Below are 22,805 nucleotides of genomic sequence, written 5' to 3'. Positions count from 1 at the left end.
TTTCCCCTCTCGTCTCTTGAATCATCCCTGTAAAACAAAAAGGTAAACGTGTTGTTGCTCACCTGATTTAGCCAGGCATCATGATGTGAGGTTGTAAGAGATCCAGGTTTGGTCCATTCTCCCCAGAATGCAGGGATGCCATGAAACATGCCCATCTTTTAACAATGGTTTCTGCTAATGCTGTGGAAGGCTTTGGTCTGTCTCACACTGTCTCAGGATTTTGGCTAGGAAAATGCCATGGTACATAGTCACTGTTCAGTTCCAAGGAGCGTAACTGAGATGAGTGTCTGGGATCCCTTCGTTATCAATGGAGTACAGTTGGTAGCTCCAGAAGATGGTACTTGCCCTGGATATCTTTACTGTACTAGGACATGACATGCAGGCAGGTGTCTTCTGGAACTGCTTGACTTAGCCAGGAGTTGGACTCAGTGATCCATGTGGGTCCTGTCCAACTTGGGGTATTCTGTGACTTCTGTGCAGGAGACGTAAGCAACCAATGTGGCGTAAGGGTCTTATTTTTCAGATCGTTTGACAAAGTGAATTGCATATGCAATACCCATGATCAGAAAGCCTGTACTCTCTTACTGTTTTGGTCCTTGAAAACAAGGCTGTAATTTCAGAGAGATTTTATTTGGTGGCAATAATGCAAGTACTTAAGCAGCTTTTGTCCATGCTACGTGTTGTCACTGACACTCCTGCCTCCCGTATCATCTTCCGTCAGTATCACCTCTACTAGATGTAGATCAGCTTCCCCATGTTAGTTAAAGATAAATCATAAAGAAAATCAGGTTTATGGCAGGAAATCTGGGGTGAGATAAAGATGGGATTTTAAATTGCCCAAACAAGTAGAAGAACTTGTTGCCTCACTTTTTAGGAATAGCTGATATGCAGGTAGTAGTACTTGCTGAAAGAGTATGGCAATGCTCATAATCATTTTCGAACTATTCTTGAGTGCTCTTTCTGGAGGCTAGATGAATAAAACAAAGTGTGTCTTAGTATAATTAAAGAGCATAAATGAGTTACTGTGTATAACTGAAGTGGGAACTTTTCTAACTCTTTAATTTGAATTTCAAGTGGATGGTTCAATTTATTTTGTTTTCCATAACCAGGTAGTTATTTCTCTGTTTGTTTCCAGCATAAAGGAACCCCCATTAGATTAATTTATGGAGTTATTTTTTTCCTATCAAACTTGCATGTTGACTTAAAACATAAAGGAAGAATGAACCCGTGTTAAATTTTTATGGAATATTTTGACCTAGGGTCTGTGCATCAACAGGAATATTTTATGAATACATTTTATTTACCTTTTGGGTTGTAGTGATCATATTTAAATAGATTAGTCTGATAGAAAGTACTGTCTAGTTGCTTCCTTTAAGGACAGAAGAAGTGCTGGAAATACTTAAAAACAAAACAACAACAAAAAGAACTGGCAAATGTTCATCAGTTTTGGCCTTTATGAATTGTTTTTAGAAAGTGTAGTTACTTTGACTTGTTGAAACTCCTAAGTGGTATTTCTGGAAATTAATGGCACGTGTTTGGGATATTAGTGTTGTTTTTAAATGTTCTCGTACACCCTTTTCACCCAAACTGTGAACTTTAGTGCAACTAGGTAACAACGTATAGATGTTAAAATTTGGCATCCTCTGAGAGAGAGAAACTGGGAGGAAATGTTCTTGGCACACTTGTTGTGTCAAGATGCTGAGTGACATAGTAATAGAGAAATGTTCTTGGCCACAGAAGAGTTTTATAGGGACAGTGCTTGTGCAGAGTATAGCCCTTTGGAAAAGCGCACGACACTGCCTGAGAGACTACCTTGAACATTTATGCCAGTTACACAGATATTTGGAAATCTTAACTGTCCAGAATGTGACACATCACCCTTATATTGTGTATAGGTTGCAGGCAAGTTTGAAAAATGTGTTTAGCACAAAGTGGAAAAAATCACTCTGTGGCAATATGGAATATTCCGATAACACACATGAAGGTGGCAGCTGCTTTGATAGGGTGTCATCCTTTCCAAACATCCATAAATTTCCACACAGAACTGTGCTGGAATTGTCTTCCAACACAGAAAAACAAATGTAGCTAAGTGGAACTTTTTAGGTCTGCTTTTCAGCTTGTTCATAATACCGTAGGCCAAAGCATTGATAATTAAGCGCAGAATTAACAAGTGGGGTAACCTGCCAAATATTAAATATTGCAACCCTTGTCAGATCTCCAAAAATAACAAAATATATTCTTGTGTGTTAGCAAACTGGGACGCAGATGTTCAAGCAGGGAGTTTAAGCTAGATAGAAACGTAGGAATTCGCAATATCGGGTTTTTGCTCCATTCTTACCATACTGCTGTGTCATGTATTTATCAAATGAATGTCATCTTTAATGAGCACAAGTAATTGTTTAAAAGATTCAAGTTACTCCCTCTGATACTAACAGCTGATTTTGTTTCTCTATATAAAACCATATTTTCTATATTGATTAGTAAGTTACTTTGCTGGGCACAGTGTTAGCTTTGATTAAACAGTGTTGCAGACTACAGGAAAAAGAAATGATTCTGGCACCTTCATGCAGTTTTTTTTCCAACCTGTCATGTCAAAACATGTCTGGAATATGAAATGTTGTTAAATGATGTGCTATATCCTACATATTGGGTGAACTGCATTTACTTTTTGGTTCAAAAGTTGTTGTCTGTTACTATAATAACCCAAAGCTGACTATACTCTATGCTTTTAAAATGTTAATAAGGCAAGTAGTATGTCATTTCTGAGCTAGCTAACTGGAAGTCCAGGGTCTCTGCAAAATCAGGGGTTTTCATTAAGTACACTTTTCTTACGACCTTTTGAAAAGAGACATGCCTGTGCTAGAAAACAAAATACCTATAGGCCCTGTGAATTAAACCTTTAGCAAAAAATTCCTTCTTGAGTCCAAAGCCTGTGATCTGTTTGATTCACCTGACGTATAGATGAAGGTCCTGAGATTTTTTTTTCAGTTATTATTTTCAGAAGTTAATGTTCGAAAATTATCCATATGCGCATATATAAACACAAACACACACTAATGCGTAAAGTCTCCAGTGGCTCTGTATATCACTACAGATTACTTAAAGTGATTATTATTTTTTGGCTAAATGAAACTAAAACTTGTGAAGGAACCAGAAGGTCATCTTTTCTTTTTTTTTTTTTTTTTTTTTAATTTGGTACCAGAAGGCCAAGAATTGTTCGTGACATTTTGGTACGGTTTAACATCCATGCTTAGAGAAGTCTTGAGTTGTTTATGGTGTCTTAGCCATAATATGTAGCTTTATTTTTAAACCTGCTAATCTCTAAAATATTGCTAAGTTGCTCTTAATCAATAGTCAAAGCTAAATAATAAACTTTGTAAATTTTCTTTGAGTTTGTCAAGCTCACCACTATCTTTGTAGCACTCGTGCTGAGAAAACTGATCTTCTGTATTTAATTTTCAAGGTAAATATATGCAGATGATGAATATTCTCAAACCAATTGCGTTTGATGTGATCCACTTCATGTCTCAGCTCTTCGACTACTATCTGTATGCAGTCTATACGTTTTTTGGCCGAAATGACACGGTGGGTAGAAACATAATTTGTTTCACAGTATCATTATATACATAGAAGGAGAATACAGAGGAGATCTCTTTACTTAAGATGGTACCAAATATATGGTCTTCCAGAGAATCAGTGTTACCAGAATGGATCTGAATGCAGGAGTTAGAAAAGACTGATTAAATCAGCAACAAGGGGAGTAAGTATAGGGAGCATCATTATTGCTGGGACGTGAAGCCGATTGTGTTTTGAATACGTTCTGTGGTCTTTTTTTCCAGCAGTATTTTGAATAGACAGTAAAGACAATGTGAAGTACCTGGAAGTAGTGGAAGAAAGTGGAGAGCAAAGGAGTAGGCTGCAATAGCACGTGGTGGGTTGGAGCCTAGAAAGGATAAAGTGATTTGATTTTCCTATATGTATTTCTCCAGCTTAGATAATAGCTCAAGAAAGAGGAGAAAGTGTCCATGAAGGTTAAGTAGCAGCTCAGGTTTAAGAGGTTTTAAATTCAGTATTTCAGGTATATTATTACTCTGTCAAGCTAATTGCATTAACAAAAACATTTTAGTGTTTTTTTTTTTTTTTTTGAGTGATCTTGTAGTTAAAATAAATGCTTGTTGGCAATGTCTTTACGTAACATGGATCAACTTTCAACAGGATGGTCTTAAAGCATTTATGAAAAGCTGCATGTAAAAACAATTTTCTCCTCTCTTGGCCCCTAAATTACTTCACAAGCAATAATGTAATAGGGTTCCAAATTCATCATCATCTTTTGGCAAATTGCATTGGATTTTCAGACTCTCAGCATGAGGTTCTAAATGTTTTTGAGCTGTTCTCTTTGGCAGAACAAATATATTTGCAATTTGTTTGTGTTTAGAAGATGGGTGTGTGTTTTTTTGTTTTGTTTTTGTTAAGCTAATTGATTTCCATTGGCTTAATCAGCTGCTCTGGTATTCAGTGCTTATATATATTTGCACCTTCTGTTTGTTTTGTGTTTTTAAAGCCCATACCAAGTTCCTTACTTTCTACTTCTCTCAGAGAACAGCACAGTGCTAGGCAGGTAAACATTATAGCAGATGGGTGGTAAAATTGTGATGTCTTCGTAATGTGCCTAGTTTTTGTTTTGACAGATGATTTTCTGTGGGAAACATAATGCTTACAAAGGGTCTATGAATGAGATAAACCCTCTTGTAATGCTGCTTAAATGTTCTCACTTCCCATTATATTATAAACCCTTAAAAAGTAGAGATGGTTGATGGTATGTGATTTGGACCACTGTCAGTGTTCCTGTTCTAATTTTTATTTATAAAACATGCATCGAATGGGTTTCTTGAAAGTATGCTAATATTATAACTTCATTAAGTGGTTGAAATACTGTGCTTATGTTATGTATGTGAGTTAGTACAGGAGGAATGATCAATTGTACATAGTTTGTTGCCAGTTCAGTGGAAATCAGGGATTTAAAATACATATGTTGACTTCTATGTCCGGTCATGATGCTAGGTCATTGCTCTTTCCAGGACTCTTTAGAATGATTAGCCTGTGTAGTCAGTATTTGGCTTTCTTCACTGCCAAAAGTTGCACACCATTATAACCAAAATTACTATTTCAAAACCTTTTTAATTCCTGGAGTCCTCATTAAGGCTGTCTTTCCTACTTATCTCAAATTATGGAACAACCTAATTTGAAATTAAAATAAATTACATATATTTAATATATACTCATGAAAGTGTACAATACTGATGAACATGCCACAGCATAGTTTTCCTTAGCAGAATAAATTTAAGGTACTAATTTTTTTTTGACAACACATTATTATAATGTGTAAATCCAATGGCCATTCTTGTAGAAAACACTTAAGCTTTTTTTTGTAAAGATAAAGTGTCACATTGAATTGGTGATGAGTGAAGTTATTCTATAAATTCTCTAATGCTAAGTTTACTAGGTCATTTGTGACATTTGAATATCTACCACTTTGCATATAGAAATAGCAAAAGAGAAGAGTTATACTAATGAAGCAAGAGAAGAGTTATACTGATGAGAGACATATTCTGCTTAAAGTCATGAAATTCTGGCCTGGAGGAGGAGATGCTGAACAATAATCTCTTTTTTCCCTATTATTTATTTTTTTTTCCTTCTTTTCTTAAACATACAGATGTACAGCTTCAAGCTGTAACAGGTTGCCTGTTGAATCTGGAGCTCTGCAATGTTTTTGGAAACTTAAGATTTTTTTTGCGTTCCTTATTATTATTCCTGTATGTTTCACAGTAACATGAAATTGCCATTTTTAGCAATAAATATATTATTATAAAATAAGTACTTGAAAGTTACTGATAGCTGTTGAAAGTTAGTAATGGAAAGGTAGAGAGAAAGGAATAATGGCAGACTGTGTAGTCTGTATTCCGATGGTGCAGAAACAACTCCCTTAAAATGAAATTTAATGGCTGAAAATTGCAGGTACAATTAAAAATAATAAATATTTTATTTATATATATATATATAATTTTCACTGAATATATGGGAAAATTAGGACAGATGGACTTAAGTCAGAAAGGTTAAATGTAGTAGATGGGGACCTAAATTATTCCTTTTTGTATTTAAAAGAGGGAAGAGGACTCAAACATTTCTTTCCCTGATTTAGAGCACTGAAAGGAAGTCTAATACAGTAAACTTCATTGCTCTAAATATTGTTCAGTAGATTGTTTTTTTTGGGGTGTGAATCACATACCAGAACTGTATTCAAATACTTCCAGATTCTTGACTTAGATGTGTGTTGTGTAGTTGTCCCATTTCCACCACCTTTGGATTGTTAGTTTGTTCTTGTTTCCTTGTAATGGCAAGTAGAAGGTAAGTAGCTACACTAATCACACATCAGATCAGCCCCTCAGCTGGTATAATTTGTTGCATTTACCAGGGAATCAGTGTGTTGATTTATCCCAGCTCAACACCTGCCCCATAATGCTGCTGAGCCGTGAACATGAAGATGGCACATTTGTCAGGTCGATCTTTAAAAACACTAGGTAATAATGATTGTTTTATAAAGATCAATGGTATAGCTCTACACCTGCAAGTTAGATATTCAGTAAGGGATTAAAAGAAATTTACAGTTTGAGAGAGAAGTCAAGGACATTTGGCTTGTGTGTGGTGTGCATGCAAGTCTCAGCTGGGACACAGTTGTGTGCCATTTCAGTCTGGTGTCCCAGAGGATGCAATCTAGAGTCCTGTGTTCACTTAAAGTGTTACAGCAGTAAAGGATGTGTACTGATTGATTTGAATGGTAAGTTGTCATCTTCATGAAATGTACTCAGGTCATCCTTTATCATCAATGCAGTGTTGAGTGCAGTGACCTCTGTTGATCATCTTTTCATTTTGTACAGTTATAGCTGCAGTTATGTACTAAAACTTTTATGTGTAAATTGTATCCAGTGAACTTTTGTTGTAACCCTGTAAAGCTTAAACTAAGGACTGTTCCTTTCCAAACTTAAATATTTCTTCCAGTTTGAATCAACAGGATTGGGCCTCAGTAGCAGCAGATTACGCACGACACTGAACAGAATCCAGGAGAGCCTCATTGATCTGGTAAGTACCTACCTGGATTTTGTTAATGTTTAGTGAAATAGAGGGTTGTGTCAGAAATTCAGGAATTGTATTTCATCATGGCTGACTGATTTTCTTTTTTCTCTCTTCTCATATTCAATGTCTGTAATGAGAAAGACAGCTTCTTAGTATATCATGATGTAAGTTAAGCCCTTTGTTAAGTCATCTCTGAATATCAGGGAATTTTCTCTGTCATATTTTACAAACTAGACTCTGTCAGTCACTTTGTGTTATTTGCAGAAATTGCAGAGTGAATATGATCCTTGTGTCACACTGGTAGTAGATTACTGTTCCTTCACATCACATTACAAAGGGTAAGCAGGTAGATTTGGTAGATTCAACTGAGGAGCAGTGTTTATGAAGCAATATTGTTAAGAAGTACACAAAATTGGAATTGTATACTTTTTTTTTTTTGACTTAAATATAAAACACATGAAACATTATGAAGACATTTCTAAAGAGTATCATAGATATGTTGTACAGTAATTAATCCCATGTATGCTGGAGGAAGAATTTATTTTTCAAGGCAGAAGTGGGAGACAAATGATCTACTACAACTTTCATAGGGATTTGGTATTCAACAAAATCATATTAAGGTGCCTTTTCAATTCTTTGAAGCATTCAGAACAGTTGAATCCTAAACCATTCTTTTCAAGAAACATTTTAAAGGGTTTTGGGGCCATTTCTTACAAAGTCAGTAGAGGGAGCATGAGAACTATTAACCCTAGGCCTCTATAATACAGAAAAAAAAAACAACTAGTCATCTTGATATTCATCTCAGAATCAATGTATTCAGAAAAGAAAAGAAACAATCTAGGAAGATCTTGCAGATTAATCCATTAAAGATTTTGGAAAAGTATAAAGTCCTGGAATTATTTTTTTAAATTTAATCTGTAGTCAGTATTCCTGACAGTGCTTTGCATTGTTTAGATCTTTTTCCCAGTCATATAATTAAAAAAAAAAAAATATTTCTAGGAGTAAATTGGGAAAAATAACTGGATTTCTTTTTCTTCCTCAGTCATTTAACAGTGCTGTTACAGATAACGCTAGTGCCACTTAGAATAAATAGCTGTGTTCTAGGTAAGATTTAAAAGGAGGAAGAAATCTTAAGTAGCAACTGCTAACTTCAAGACATTCAGTGAAGATTATTAATATCTTATGAACACATGCTGGTTTTATGCTGTCAGTAAGAATTTTTTACTTTTTGATTCATGAGGAAGGAAAAGTTTCCAGGGTATTTTTATTGTTATCATCATTAAGAATTTGTGAAAGTGAAGACTAAACTTTACTGTCATAAAATGGCTATTTCTCATGACTGTATGGATTGTTCTGTGCTCCTCTCAAAATTCCTGTCTCTTTTCTTAGCTTGTTGTAAATTGCTTTCTGAAAATATTTTGCATGTTTATGTTATGGGATTCAGTCTCATGGCCTGTTAGGATTTTTTTTTGCATTGTTTTCTATTCATAATAACTTTATTAAGGACTATCATTTCTGCTACATTTTGGTTCCCAGTGGCAGCATCTTTCAATATTTTATTTGGTCCAAACAGGTGTTTATTCTGATTCTGTTACTAATGCTTTGTCAGAACTTCATGTAGATCGGAATAGTTCCTCACATCTCTTAGTGTTTGTGAAGGTTGAGCTCTATTGTCTATGTCAAGACTCTTTATTAATTTTGACTGGATCATTCCTAGCTTGGACTTCATTTATTAAAAGAGATAGCAAGTGAATGAAGGTCTATTTATGTTTGTTGATAAGAGAAAGAGGAAAAGTTGGGGGGGTTAGAGGCCATTTCTTTTAAATAAAATAAAATTGTCGTGATAGGTTTCAGTATCCTTTTTGGGATTGAATTAATGCTGTCTAGTTTATATCAGATACCTTCATAGGATACTACTTTTATTATTGTGTGGCTGGATTTTAGTCCTGCTTTGTGAAAGAAAAAGCAAAATGGAAGGGAGGGTCCGCTTTTGGCAAGGTGAAGCCATGCTGCCTTCTCTTTTGTGTCTTTGTAGAATCGTCATAAAATCATAAAATGGTTTGGGTTGGAAGGGACCTTAAAGATCACTGACTTCCAACCCCCTTGCACTGGGCAGGGCCACCTTCCACCAGACCAGGTTGCCCAAAGCCCCATCCAGCCTGGCCTTAAACACCTCCAGGGATGGGGCATCCACAGCTTCTCTGGGCAGCCTGTGCCAGTGCATCACCACCCTCTGAGTGAAGAATTTCCTCCTTCTATCTAATGTAAAACATACCCTCTTTCAATTTAATGCCATTATTCCTTGTCCTGTCACTCTTCTCCCTGACATAGAGTCCCTCCCCAGCTTTCCTGTAGGGCCCTTTAGGTACTGGCAGGCCACTGTAAGGCCTCCCTGGAGCCTTCTTTTCTCCAGGCTGAACAACCCCAGCTCCCTCAGCCTGTCTTCATAGGAGAGGTGCTCCAGCTCTGCTAATCCTCATGGCCCTCCTCTGGACTCCCTCTAACAGCTCCATGTCCTTCCTGTGCTGGGAGCCCCAGAGCTGAACACCGTGCTCCAGGTGGGGTCTCACAAGAGCAGAGCAAAAGCGGGGAATCTCCCTCTCCAGCCCTGATACAGTTGGCTTTCTGGGCTGTCAGCATACGTTGCAAACTCATGCTGAGCTGCTCACCAAACACCACCCCCAGCTCCTTCTCCTCAGGGCTGCTCTCAATCCATTTTCAACCCAGCCTGTATTTGTGCTTGGGATTGTCTTGGACCAGAACTTCAATATGAGGAGTATGGAGGTTGATTGGAGGCATTCTCTACAGCCTTTTATGGAGCTGCTCTGTTCAAAGTTTTTACTTCCCTATTATTACAGCACAAGAAATGCGTATTCTTTTAATATATCCTGTAGTTACAGTATAGTCACCATACTTGTGAAGGAAGTACTATCCCAGTTTTCATTTGGAGCACCGAGAAACAGTGAGATGGGTTTCTGACTCATCACTGAGCAAAAAGACTGCAGCTATTTAAAGTGTTATTTCCCCTCTTCCCCATGTCCCTTCTTATGCATCACATACCCCTGCTTCGGCTGGAGGGTCCTGTCCCCCGTAAGTACTCAGCTATAGCTGAATCACTCTTCCTCTGTTTCACAGTGCAATACCTCACAGCGAAACCACTTTAACCACTTTAACTCTATAAACTGCAGCAAGTCAACCTGTAGTTTATTTTAGACTGTGAACAGGAAAAAGATGAAATACAAACACGTGTTCAGCTATGCTCTCTTTACCATGGGGCAATGATCTGACACCTCAGCTGGGATCCAGAATGTTCAATGTCCATACATGTATGCTGCTCCTGCACCGATACAACTAACATTACAATAATCCTATGTTTTACAGCAATAACAAACAAACAAAATCCCTCCTCCACTCAAAACACTGCATTTCATTTGGAAGTGAATCTGTCCCTGCCCCCTGTATTTATGATACATGAATGTGTTTTTAATCTGGAATGTTTTGTGTAAGGTGGTCACAATGACAGTGATGGAAGGACCAGTGTATGATGCTCCAGTCTAACAATCTTAGAGTTGATTGCTTAGCTCTCTACAGGATTGAGCAAGCATGTTCTTTGGGTGTTGCTGCTTTAAATGTACTAGCTGATTCAAAGCATTGTAAATACACCACTGAGGAGTTTTTGTCCAGCTATGGCTTACGTTAATTTCTGCACTGCTAATATTGACAGTGCTTTAATTATGGTCTGAAACTTCTTATGCCAAATAAATGAAATAGGTTTAGTGAAAAACAAATAAAAGGGGCCTTTTGAGCAGAACTGTCTTTGTTTTGTTATAGTAAATAATGCTTAAGAGTACTGGGATCTCATTGACTGAGTAACAAATTCGGTGTGTCAAAGCAAAACCAAGTAGCTTCAAGGAAATACTAGCTGGCAAACTCAAAAGAATAAAAAAAAACGCAAGTTCTTTAAGTGTTTGTGTTAAAGAGGATTAGGGTATAGTTTCATCTTCTGAGAGGTAAGAGGAAAAAAAATTGTTTGGGTACATTGCATTGAACTTCGTATGTACATCTCAACTCCATATTCAGCCCCTTCTGTAGCAAGTATAAGACAGCTTCAGTACAGATATCTGCTACACAACAGCACAGATGATCTGGATTTTCCAGAAATAGCAGTCTCTAGGTTGTTTCATTCATAACAGCGGGATGTATTAAAAGGGAAAGAAGAACAATATATAATGGTAAGTTGCTGCTTTCATTAGGCCAAATACATTGAAACAAGTGTCTGTTTCTGTGTAGCTTGTCTCCTCGCTGTCGGTTCCCCAAGCAGGATGTGTAGAAAGATCTGCACCCATTCTGTCTTCGTGTTTGTCATTTCTACCAGAAATGTGTTTTTGCAATAGTAATGATGCTTACTGACCATGTTAATTAGTACACTGAGACCAGTACAACCCAAGTCAGTATGTGGCATCAATCAGTTTGTGATCTATGATTATTTGTGTTTTGGAAGGGAAATTGATGCCATATTTTATCTGTCTCTTAGCAACTTCTTTATCTTCACAAAATATTTCTTCAGTCATGATACTGCCATTACCTGTTTGTGAATATCCTCTGTATGCAAGATAGCTGCCTTAACTGGTGCTGTAGCTTCCAAAAGTGAGATACTTGGGGCAGATGAACAGAGTACTCATAAGTATTTCATTGCAAACTAGCAATGACATTGGTCCTCTGCATCTCAAACCGTTTTGGTTTTGTTGGACAATATTATTGTCCTAGTTGTCTTATGTTCTTAAAGACTTGGCTTTCATCCAGTCTGTAGATACATTTTAGTGCTGCTTTTTCTATAGGAATTTTAAGTTCTGATTTTTCTGCTCATTCTGAATCGCTTAATTTCTCACAAACTCCTTACTCAACTTGACATAATTTCTTTTTCCTGCTCCACCTGTAATTGCTGCATTATAACCACAATGGCCCTGTGAGGTTTTTCTGCCAGAATAACCTACACATTGCTTTCCTCCTTTTCACCTGTTCATCTGTTGCATGCAGTGCCTTCTCTCTTGGCTTTTCAAGATCTATAGCGTGTATTTTTCCTTGGAATACTTGGAATGAGTTAGGTAATGTCTTAGAATCATAGAACCAGGCTGATTTGTCATACCACCTGTTGGCCACAGAGTGTTTATCCTGGGGACATGAAAGGCTCTTAGTTAAGAACTCAGTGCTGTATCATGCCAATCTTCATCACCTGATTTGTGTTTTGTATCATTTTTCTTTTGTAGCACTTTCCATATTTTGTAGACTCTGTGTAAGCAGTAAGCATAGTATGACTAATAAATGTAAAGCCATAACTACTTTCTTGTTTTCATGTCCTGATCTGATATTGGCAAATAGGTAAGCATAAGGTGGTATCCACTTACACACCTAGTTAGAGCACTGTGGTAGCTCTGGAAATTTGTTCCTTCTGTGATTCCTCTTCTAGCTGTAACTGATATTTAAACTTGTCAAATCTAGAGGTGTTTTTTCTGTTGCTGTGAACATTTTCCATGCTCTTTGCAACTGAGTTGTCTGCAGGATAAAAGTTGTGCTGGAATGGTAACTTAGTGTTGTTTAAAAAACCATCACATGTATTTTACCTAAGTTAGCCACAGATCACAGGAGTGGTTAAGCCCACACATGAATAATATTCCTTTGATTTGTCTCTTTGTTTGCTGTCATATTGAAGAAACTGTATCCAGGGGTGAGAAGTTAATCCCTCTGTAGGCAGTTGGGCTAAAGCTTGTATGGGCATTAGTTTGTTCAATATTTTTTTTTTTTTTTTTTTTACTTTTCCTGAGACAGATATTGATCTGCATGATGTGATTTTTCACTTGTTTGAACACCATACTGTTGAAATAGAGAACATGGTTGTCACCTTGGATTCAGGCTTGATTTAAGTTAAATCATAAAATTAGAAACATTCCATTATCAGATAAGAAGCCATCTGAAACTGCTCAGTTACCGCCATTCTTACTGTTTTCCAGTCAATTGTTGTTTTTTTTTTTTCAGTTGTTTAATTCTTTATTTTAGGAGGTCTCTGCTGATCCCGCAGGAACTCTCACAGCTGCTGAAGAGAGAAAGGAGAAGGTGCCAAGCCCACATCTCAGTCATCTAGTAGTTCTGACGTCTGGCAACTCGCTGTATGGTTTGGCAGAGAGAGTGGTAGCCACGGAATCCTTGTAGGTTATTTACTGTACACCGTGTTTTGTGGTCACTGGAAGCTAAGGATCGTTTAAGAGATTGTGATTACATGCCAAAACCTTCTTCAGAGGTCAAAAATTCCTACTTCTGAATGTGATTTTAATAACGAGCAATAGAGGTAATTTTTTAATTAAAGGTACCAGGACCCGATCATTTGGTTTACCACCTGCAAGCACAAGCAATAAAATTTTACTGCAGCTGGTCCAGTAATTTGTGATATTACAAAGCCAAATCTTACAGGAAAAAATATAATTTTTAAGAGGCTAATGGGAGTATTTAATATGTATGTGCCATTTAAACCATAGCTATCAGTATTTGAGTACTTAATATGAGACTCAGAACTGTTTAGTTCATATTGGCTTGACTTTGTTTCTGATACTCTTGGCAACAGGTGGAAGTTTACCTGTGAAAAGAAGATTATAATGAGCGAGGAATGCAAAACTCTTACAAAATGTTCTTTATTTGGTCAGAATAGTAGTAAGAATCAGATTTTATTTTTTTTCTCTCACAGAAGAGGACACTGTTAAAGATTAGTAATTTGTTTTTAAAATATTTTGCCAAATGAGGTTGTCTGTATTTTTTTAAATGTTAATTTATGCTTAGTTAAAAATGTACTTCTTTGTTACATTACTATATATATAAAAATAATAATCCTACCCATGCTGAAGAATTTGATCTCATTTTCTGTCTTTTAAAAGTTCACTAGTAAGTATGTAACTTGGAATGTTATTTTGAAATTCTGAAATGGATTTTTTAATGTAAACTGCCCTGCCATATGAAAATCACGGGACACTTGTCCACTGACTTTACTAGGCTTTGGATCAGACTGTAGCAGTACATCCTGAGTAAAACAGAAATCTGAATTGTTGCTATTCAAGCCTTAGTGTTTTTATTGAAGCATTTTCTTGATCACAATCACATTTTAAAATTGTCAGAACTGAGCATACACATTGACATGTTAGCGTAAAAATGTACAGTTCTTATCAGGAATACATTTTCCAAGGTTACATATCATTTCCAAATATCTTAACTGTGGTGGAACAGAAGTATAGAGGCATTCCAAACGTTGCATTTAGTTCATGGTGAATTTAATTTGTTTTCAAAGGGTATTTCTGGCTGAGCAGTTTGAGTTTCTTCAACCTCATCTTGATGCCGTGATGCCAGCTGCCAAGAAGCCTTTTCTTCAGCAGTTCTATTCTCAGGTCAGAATTGTGTAATTCACAGGTGATATTTTTTTTTTTTAAACAGAAAGTTTGGAACTTGTACTGTGTGGTACCCATACTTGTGCACCATAGTTATGAGTTGCTCTTATTAGCCAGAAATTTACTGAATTGAATTTCCTTTTTATTCGATTTCAGACAGTGTCAACTGCCAGTGAACTACGCAAACCGGTTTATTGGATTGTTGCTGCTAAAGCCATTGATTACGAACAGATGCTGCTTCTCATGACTAATGTAAAATGGGATGTGAAGGAAATCATGTCACAACACAATGTATACGTAGATGCTCTTTTAAAGGTGAATACTCTCTGAGAAACAGTGTGCTAGAGCTTATTTAAACATTAAACTGCTGTAATACTTCACTAAAGCTATTAAAGCAGCATGACTAGAGCCATACAGCATTCTGACAAATACTAAGTTGTTATAAGGAGATCTGTCCAGAATTTTCATTATTCTTGCTACTAGCAGAATACATTAATGTTTGTTTTCAGTGCTGATTTTTTGACTATGTTGTGGATGAAAATGACCCCAAAAAGTTAATGAGTTTCATGTCTAAGTCCTGAATAGAAGGTAAATGCCTATTAGATGGAAGTAACATTGAGGAAAATAGGAAAATACAGTGGCCTGAGGAAGTGGTGTGTGTTTATTTGTTGTAACAAAGGCTGTTTGGGGTTCTGCATAATTATATCAGTTGTCTTTGAGCAGTATCACAGGTGCTATCAGACAGACCAGAGCTACTAATAATAGTATGCTATCTAATTGAAGTTGGTTTCTTTAGAAGTTAGCATTTTAAAAGGAAGCTAAATGAGAAGTTATTCAGCCAACTTCTCAATTGCATTCAGTAGAAGTGGTTATACAATTGCCGTATCTTATGGCATATGGAATGAATTCTTGTGACAGTCCTTTGTTGGATTTTTATTTATGCCTAAACTATATTTATAAAGGTCTTTAGAAGGAAGTTGTGGAATTACAGTAAATCTCGCAGGGAAACTAGAAAAATTAATCTAAAGATCTATGAGGTATATATCACAGAGAAAGTTAAGCATCTGTGTTAAATAATAGATTTGATTACACTTTAGTACTTTACAGCTATTCTCTGCTTCAAAAAAAAAAAAGGAGACTGCAGTGAATTTCTCTGAATCTTTGTGACTACCCTTCTTTATGCAGCTGTGGCTTTTTGAAATCAGTTTGTACTTACAGCATTTGGTCATTGCAGTAGAGCTTTTCCGTTCTGTGAGTGTGCAACTGCTGATGAATCTGCTTCAGGACAATCAGCTAATGCAATTAAAAACCTTTCTGAATTTCTGGCCTCTATGTTTTATAACTAATAATAATTTCTACAGAGGCTTTTAGATTACTACTTAGCAATTAGTGATTTGCTGTGTGACTCCAGGAGTGTCGGATGTAAACAGAATGGTTAACGTAATAGCCAACTGCTTTTAGCCGTGTGCGCACATATGCAGAATTCCTTACTCAGTCATGTAGTATGTATGGAAGTGGATAAATTGGGAAAAGAGGATTGTTCAAGAATTTCATTGGTCCTGAGTGACAGGCATGTGCATCTTCACAAGAGTCATCTCTATGCCTGTTAAGGCATGGTATTGTGGTACTGTGCTTCCTCTTGCAACATTTCTCAGAAAGTTTGCGTTAAACACCAGTTATTTGGTCAGATACTAGCTTATAATGGTTATTGAAATTCCCAACTGAGTGGCTATTTTCTTGTTCTCTTGCTGAATTCTTGATAGGAAAAGGATAAAATCTAGATTCCAGCTGTGGAATGGAAGCATTTTGTTGAACAAGTATGGCCTTAATAGGCTGCAGTACAAACTGGTTTTGCTCGTTATGCGTACAGTTCAGTGTCAAGGTCTGCTTTATTTTAAAGTTATTTGATTTTTTTTTTTAAATGATGGCTGCCAGGAACTAATGCCTCTAAGTTCTATTTTGCTTTATGTAAGTCACAAAAATCATTGTAGCAGTAATTAATTTCAGTTATGACTAGTTTGTTACTTATAGTAACAGCTCAAGTCCATTGATGTTTCAGGTGGAAACAGGTGCCTGTTTCTGAACTGTTATCTAGCAACACAGTATCCGGCTAAACTGCTGGATTTAGTTTGTTTTCAGTGGGTGCTCTTGGTTCTTCCTAAAGCACCTGAAAGCTTTATAATGCAGAAGTTTGAGGAATGAAAATGGTTACTGTATTTCTGAGCTTCTCTCTGAATGCTGATGGGGCAGGTATTTAGAGGGATAAAGGGCTTATCACTGGATTTTCTTCAGGGGCTGTATATTGGCTTTTAGAAAGTTAAAGATGAGTTTAGAGAGTGAGGCAATGAAACAGCATTTGAAGGATTAGATACTTGGCTAATTTTTGGATGTCTCAGTTTTGCTGAGAATTACCTACACCTCTGTAGAACCAGAGTAGCATTTTTTATTTTTTAAATAAAATTACTGAAGTCAAGTTATGAATGATATACTAGAATGTGGTATGCTTTCTACTCTGCACAGGCTGTCTCTATAGACTGTGCCTATTAAACTTCTTTGTTTTGCTCTTACTTTTTAGTGTTTCTTTTATGTGCATATCTGTTTGTTTTTTTTCCTAAGCATGTATATAGCACGGTCTCTCGTGCTGATGGAGTAATCACCTTTCATGTTTCATCAGGAATTTGAAGAATTTAACAGAAGGTTGAATGAAGTATCTAAGAGAGTCCGTATTCCACTGCCAGTCTCAAATATCCTTTGGGAGCACTGCATTCGCTTAGCTAATAGAACTCTTGTGGAAGGGTAAGTAGTTTGTGGAAGTCTTGGTCTTGGGTAAATATGTCTGTAGTGAGAACGCTTATATTATGGTTTTAGACGTCCTAATTTTTGCAATGCACTGGTAAGCTGTTGAGTTTAAGGGGCTGAAGTGTGATTGAAGCATCTCTGTGGTGATGCTGTTTGTCTTTGCTGGGAAGAAAGACAGTTGCAAGGAAGAAGGTTGTCAACCCTAGCAGTTACCTTAGGATAGCTGTAGAGCAGGAGCCCTCCAGTTTCATCAGAAATGGAGAGGTGTCCTAGTTGGCTTGGTGAATGTGGACTCAAACACCTTAGACAGGAACTGCTATGCTATGCTCATTCCTACCTTTCCATGAGTATCCCAGTCTTTTCAGGGTCTTTATTGTAGCCTGAGTATTGTAGTCTTTTCATCTGCTGCATTTATTTTTGTGGTTTTGTCCACTTGCTACCTGTCTGTGCTGTCATCTGCATTGTTGAATATGTGCTGTCTCACTCTTTCAGCTTTTGTTTACATATATCTTTCTTGGTTATCTTTACCTTCCTACTTTACACTTCCTACTGCCTGTTTCACTTCTTTGCATCCCACTCTTCTGCTGTTTCCTCTAATTTAGGATCCCAACAGCATCCTTGTTCTCCAAGTGTTAGTTGTCTATTATGAATCACCAGCTTCCACTGCTTATGTCAAGCCATCACATTCACATTCATGTGTATTTCCCTCCCTCTGCAGTCTCTGAGAGACCAATTTTATCTTCAGGGAGACTAAATCCAGCTGTGATCTCCATGTGGCTTCCCAGTTTTGTCATAAGATGTGTCCTAAAAAAATATCCTTCCTTTTTGATAATTGTTTCCACTTTAACATCATGCCACAAATCAGAGTAAATGGGATAAAGCAACTGTCTTCTCCCCAACTCCTTTCCTTTCAACTGGCTAACACCACTATTTCCTACCAACCAATGGGTTTATTTCTCATCCGTTCAAAAAGACTGTTTCCTTAGTTTGTTGCCTATCACCCCACTGGAATCCCTCCTAGTATTTCCCTGTCCTAAACTCATCTACTGTTCCTTCTTCTTTGAGCTCAAACCTATCACTAGTTTTCTGTCAGTTTGTTCTCATCAAACCATTAACTTCTCACAGAGATTAGCCAGTGCTGCCACCCTTTATCCTCTGGTTGTTGTCTGTGATTTTGGATAGCTTTGTACCTGTCTAATGCTTCCACAATTAGTTCAGCAAGCTCCTGTTGATCATTCCTAAAATTGCCATGGTACCTTTCACATTTCAATGATCATGATCACTTGACTAGAGCCGCTGTCTAGTACACTGATCAATACTGATTTCATTTCCTTTATCCCACTTCTATTCTTAAGCTGCTCGATGTAGGATTTTTAGTGGCTTTAGCTTGTGGATTTTGTTTGTTTTAGTATTACTGCATATTGCGGGCTTCTGTTCTATGTGGGGGACTAAAACATATTATACTAATGCAAATAAAAACTGCATCAAAAATCCGAAGAAGCATTCTTGTCTGCTTTTAACTTAAAACCTTAATTATGTTCCTCCTCAAGGTTTGAAAGGCTAAGTTAAACAGCTTTGAGAAGTAAGATTCATTTCTATTTCCTTCTAATTGTTACTTTCCACCATGTTCCTCTTTTCAGTTATGCTAATGTAAAGAAATGCAGCAATGAAGGACGTGCCTTGATGCAACTGGACTTTCAACAGTTTTTAATGAAACTAGAAAAGTTAACAGACATTAGGCCCATTCCAGATAAAGAATTTGTGGAGACCTACATTAAAGCATACTACTTAACAGAAAATGACATGGAGCGCTGGATAAAGGAGCACAGGGTAAGAGTTAAATTTGTAATCTTTTACAACTCTAAATGACCAATTCCTCTGTGTGTTAAAAAAATGAATATGCTCATATGCATGTGTACATTAATTTGTTATAATAATATTGTATGGGATGCAATATGGACATGTGTGTGTATGTATACGTTTATTATCATATGAAGTTAATATGTATTTGCAAGAAGTACAAACAGAGACTTTGAAGGCTGTTCATTAATAATAATAGTCATACTTTTGAACAAAAAGAAAATATAAATCTATTTGCTCTTACTACCATTTACCATTATTAAGTCTGTGTCTTATCTCTATAGCCGATAGAGTTCATCCTGGGAAGATGTGCTATGAACTATATATATGAGCAGAAATCTACCCACTGTTCTGAGATGAGTTGAAACCCAAAGAAAAGTTTTTTCCACTCCTTAGGTAGCAACTCTGCTACAGCAAAAGAAGCATCTGGATCCCAGGCACCTGAAGCCTATATACACTGTGAACTCTGTTTCATAGCCTAAGCAATGACCCAAACTTTTTTCTAAATCAGCTGTGAGGTTAGAACAGCAATAAGGGAGAGGAAACACCTGCATTGGTGTATGCAGCTGTTAAGGAAAGCTATTTGGTAGTCTTCATTGTCAGGGAATTTACAGGCTGAAAATGGATTTTAGATCTGGCAAATCATGGCCAGACAGTGCTCTGTGGAGCATCTGGGCAATCTATTAACAGTGGTTCATTAAAGACCAAGGCTGCACTGGATGATGGAGAGACTTGGTAGCTTGATGAATCCTACAGAATCACAGAATGTTAGGGATTGGAAGGGACCTTGAAAGATCATCTAGTCCAACCCCCCAAATTACATATCTTTATTATTTTTTTTAAGTGAGACTGTAAGATTTCTTCAATATGCCCATATCTGTTATTTTCAGACATTATTTTCACTTGTGAAGATAATTCTGCTGTAGGTAGTTGACCATTTACAATCTTAAGAGTTAACTGAAGTCATTTATCAATGTGTTCTTCAGACACCATCCCTATAAAAGTTGTTCCTTTATTCAAGTGAATCAACAAAGCGAAATCATCAGTGCATATGCACAATCCATTTTTGGTTTGAGCTCTGCAAAAGTGTACTGTATTTTAGTTGGAAGCCATCAGTGCCTCATAGCTAAAGCTAGTACAATGTGATTTGAAATAGCAAATTTTCATAAGATAATCAAAAATTTTTCCATAACTCCACCCTACAGTATTACAGTAAAGAAGCTTGCCAGCTGGGCCATTCTGGTTTCTTGCTGTAGTTCATATACCAGGAAGCATTAAAACATGTATGAATGGGATGAGCATAAGTACACTAAATGCTGCTAAAAATGGGGCTACAAAAATGATCTGAAGTAGTAGTTAAGCCAAATTTCCTGTGATGAACCTCTAGCCTTCAGTGAAGTTGTAAATTTTTGTATTCTGTTTTGAATATGCCAAAGTGCACAATTGGATCATTAAGAGTACAATTGGAAAATTAGGCCTTTAGGAGTGGATTGTTTCAACTAAGTTTTAAGGCACAGTGGATAAAATCATTGCATTTTCTTTCTTTGATTAATAAAACTGAATCCAGATCAACATTGCTGTCTGAGATAAGTCTTCACTTGTGTTCTGAAAGCATTTAGCATTCTTTCATGGTAGCATAACCTAACCATATCAGGACTAATAGAGGGTAATGGTTGCATGCTGTTGGAGCTGGTCCACTGTTAAAGTGGAAAGTCTTTTAAAATGGAGCATTTAGAGATAATTTAGAGTATTTTGCAATTACTTTAGATCCAACTACAAATGGATGAAACAAATACTTTGGTAATATCATTTTTCTTGTTAAACCTGGAGCTATGAGAGAGACTGTGAGCTGTCATTTGGTGATCCATATGGAAAAACTCTTGTTTAAACTCGCTGGTGAAAGCTACAGTTTGGATGGTGTTTAAGGGTAAAGGTAGTACTGGCAAATGCGGTGTTTTGACAGGTGTTAAGAATTCTTTTCTTAACATTTTTGCAATTTTTTCCTCCTTTATCATGTACTGAAATTAATGGTGTTTGAATACCCTTTGTACAGAAGTATTTAGAAGCTTATCAGAGATGAGAAATCAAAAAATCAAGTTTTGTCACAGCTTGTTAGAAAAATGGTTTGGTGTTTAAAAACTTCTAATCTGCATATTTGTATTTCCGACCACACCTCCCAAAGAATGGAAAATATATTAAAAAGATGATTTTAATACATAAGTATTATTTTCTGTGAACTTAGTCCAACACTACTAAAATCGCAGGCATTTTCCATTATAATCTGCCATGTAGCAAAATACAGATTTGTGCTTCTCTGTCTCAGCTATGAAAACTCTCCCAGCCTGACTTAACTACCATTTTAAGTCTCCCTTGTGTACCAACTGCTGCTATCAGCTGAAAAGTCCACAGCGTGTACGTCTGGTTTTTAGTTTTCTATCTTTATCCACTGTTTTTATTGTTTGCCATAACATAATCTGCTTTTATTTGCCAGGAATATTCCACTAAGCACTTGACAAATCTGGTGAATGTTTGTTTGGGATCCCACATCAACAAGAAGGCAAGACAGAAGCTGCTGGCTGCTATTGATGACATAGACAGGCCTAAAAGATAACTGGAGAGAGTTACTTCCCTTGTGACTTGTACCTTTTTCTGTTCATGTGAAGCATGCAGACAAATCTCTCATGGACTAATGACAACATTCTCTTAAAAAAGCATTGTGCATGACCTTTCTTACCAGCAATGGAGACTCTGAATTGGCATAATGTTCTAAAATACAACTTTTTTAACCTGTAGAATCCTTTTCTGTTGTATTCTTTTTTTGTTACTTGCCCCTAGGAAAGGGCTTCTCTTTGTGTATCATTGGTAAGCTGTATATTTTGCAAAACTGTATACTGTAAGTAAAATCAAAATCAGAGAGAAACACATTGGCTTAATATATAGTTGATGCTCCTTTTTTAATAAAAGGGCTACTTGAAAATATGCTTTTTTTCCTCACTGCTTCCCTCATGAGAATTTGTTCTTTATTATGGACCAGTGTAAAATGAAAGGAAATGTATGATATCTTTGAATGACATACCTTGCATGTGGGATAAGAGTACAGATCAATTAAATGTTCTCATGTTGAAGTCTCTCATCATCTTATGTATTTAAAAATGTTTATTTCAGAATTAATTTAGCCATATCAAAATGATTGGTTTCAGATTAATGGAAGGTAATAAATACTGTACACTAATATGAGTTATTTGTGAGACTTTATTTGCCTAATTCAACAACACAAAATGTCGCTTACAATAGAAATTAGTGTTGTTCCTCTCATGTCACTTCCCTTTTGTGCCAATGCCAGTATTTCCTGTTCCCAAAGCAATAATGCTAGAGAATAGGAATAATAATAGTTTTTTTTGGCTGAAGTTTTGGATGGTTTATCTTACTATTTTCTGCTCTGCTGTATACCTGACCTGTAGTGATCCTGAGCACATCAAAATTGTTTGGCTGGGTATTTGTCCTAGAAATCAATTTGCTAAAGTATCACTGACTACTGAGGTTTTCAGTTTTGCTTTCAGCAGAAGGACTTGCATTTTGTGTACACTT

General features: G+C 36.6%; 1 protein-coding gene across 1 annotated transcript in view; it reads left to right on the top strand.

Moving 5' to 3' along the window:
- Positions 1–22,454, top strand: part of VPS50 (VPS50 subunit of EARP/GARPII complex) — a 75,351-nt gene extending 52,897 nt beyond the window's left edge. The window contains exons 21-28 of the mRNA XM_038174757.2: positions 3,464–3,585; positions 7,057–7,137; positions 13,186–13,334; positions 14,462–14,558; positions 14,715–14,873; positions 17,233–17,354; positions 18,998–19,187; positions 21,709–22,454. Coding sequence (XP_038030685.1) covers positions 3,464–3,585; positions 7,057–7,137; positions 13,186–13,334; positions 14,462–14,558; positions 14,715–14,873; positions 17,233–17,354; positions 18,998–19,187; positions 21,709–21,828 — 1,040 coding nt within the window. The 3' untranslated portion in view covers positions 21,829–22,454. The remainder of the gene's footprint in view (positions 1–3,463; positions 3,586–7,056; positions 7,138–13,185; positions 13,335–14,461; positions 14,559–14,714; positions 14,874–17,232; positions 17,355–18,997; positions 19,188–21,708) is intronic.
- The last annotated feature ends 351 nt before the right edge of the window (positions 22,455–22,805 follow it).

Source organism: Anas platyrhynchos, chromosome 2, assembly GCF_047663525.1.
Source record: "Anas platyrhynchos isolate ZD024472 breed Pekin duck chromosome 2, IASCAAS_PekinDuck_T2T, whole genome shotgun sequence".
NCBI lineage: Eukaryota > Metazoa > Chordata > Aves > Anseriformes > Anatidae > Anas > Anas platyrhynchos.
This window is presented reverse-complemented; position numbering and strand designations above follow the sequence as displayed.